The sequence below is a fragment of the Limulus polyphemus genome, unplaced genomic scaffold (genome assembly GCF_000517525.1).
Source record: "Limulus polyphemus unplaced genomic scaffold, Limulus_polyphemus-2.1.2 Scaffold11610, whole genome shotgun sequence".
Lineage (NCBI taxonomy): Eukaryota > Metazoa > Arthropoda > Merostomata > Xiphosura > Limulidae > Limulus > Limulus polyphemus.
Genome location: NW_013677220.1, coordinates 5,662 through 7,332, shown reverse-complemented (window position 1 = coordinate 7,332; position 1,671 = coordinate 5,662). Strand labels below are relative to the sequence as shown.

General features: G+C 35.7%; 1 protein-coding gene across 1 annotated transcript; it reads right to left on the bottom strand.

The window, feature by feature from the left end:
- Positions 1-265: 265 nt before the first annotated feature.
- LOC106476791 lies at positions 266-1,255 on the bottom strand. Its single transcript, XM_013937417.1, has one exon. The coding sequence runs from the start codon at positions 1,253-1,255 to the stop codon at positions 266-268; it is 990 nt and encodes a 329-aa protein (XP_013792871.1).
- Between the last annotated feature and the right edge of the window lie 416 nt (positions 1,256-1,671).

Here is a 1,671-nt window from a genome sequence, read left to right as displayed (position 1 = left end):
TCTTTATAGTAAGGTGACAATCCTTCAGTGCATTAAAAGTTTCTTTCTCTCTGCTAAGTTCCAACCATCCGGAAATTCCTATAAAAATGTTGTCTTGCTTTAACTAATAGAAATATCCAGAAATTCCTATAAAAATATTGTCTTGCTTGCTTTAACCAATAGAAATATCCAGAAATTCCTATAAAAATATTGTCTTGCTTGCGGTGTCCTGATGTATCTTGGGAGGTACTTAACAACAGGTGTCATGATGTATATTGGAAGGTACTTAATAACAGGTGTTTATGATGTATCTTGGAAGGTACTTAACAACAGGTGTCCTGATGTATCTTGGGAGGTACTTAACAACAGGTGTCATGATGTATATTGGAAGGTACTTAATAACAGGTGTCATGATGTAACGTAGAAGGTACTTAAAAACAGGTGTTATGATGTATCTTGGGAGGTACTTAACAACAGGTGTCATGATGTATATTGGAAGGTACTTAATAACAGGTGTCATGATGTAACGTAGAAGGTACTTAACAACAGGTATCATGATGTATCTTGGAAGGTGCTTAACAACAGGAGTCATGATGTATATTGAAAGGTACTTAAAAACAGGTGTTATGATGTATCTTGGGAGGTACTTAACAACAGGTGTCATGATGTATATTGGAAGGTACTTAATAACAGGTGTCATGATGTAACGTAGAAGGTACTTAATAACAGGTGTTATGATGTATCTTAGGAGGTACTTAACAACAGGTGTCATGATGTAACATAGAAGGTACTTAAAAACAGGTGTCCTGATGTATCTTGGGAGGTACTTAAAAACAGGTGTCCTGATGTATCTTGGAAAGTACTTAACAACAGGTGTCATGATGTATCTTGGAAGGTACTTAACAACAGGTGTCATGATGTAATGTAGAAGGTACTTAAAAACAGGTGTCATGATGTAACGTAGAAGGTACTTAACAACAGGTGTCGTGATGTAACGTAGAAGGTACTTAACAACAGGTGTCGTGATGTAACGTAGAAGGTACTTAACAACAGGTGTCGTGATGTATCTTGGAAGGTACTTAACAACAGGTATCATAATGTATCTTGGAAGATACTTAAAAACAGGTGTCATAATGTATCTTGGAAGGTACTTAAAAACAGGTGTCGTGATGTATCTTGGAAGGTACTTAACAACAGGTGTCATGATGTATCTTGGAAGGTACTTAACAACAGGTGTCATGATGTAACGTGGAAGGTGCTTAACAACAGGAGTCATGATGTATATTGAAAGGTACTTAAAAACAGGTGTCATGATGTAATGCAGAAGTTACTTAACAACAGGTGTCATGATGTAACGTAGAAGTTACTTAACAACAGGTGTCATGATTTATCTTGGAAGGTACTTAACAACAGGTGTCATGATGTATCTTGGAAGGTACTTAACAACAGGTGTCCTTATGTATCTTGGAAGGTACTTAACAACAGGTGTCATGATAAATTTTATGTTATCACGAAACAATAAAAAGAACAGTAAACAACTAATAATTTATGTTTTGATTGTGAACCCTTCACTTCACACAGAGCACAATTCGTTGTTTTCATTCAGCTGATCAATATACAGCTTTAGTATAACCAGAACGAATTAAGATCAGAAATTAGGCCTAAAGAAAGCCAGTTTTAGTATAATTAGTG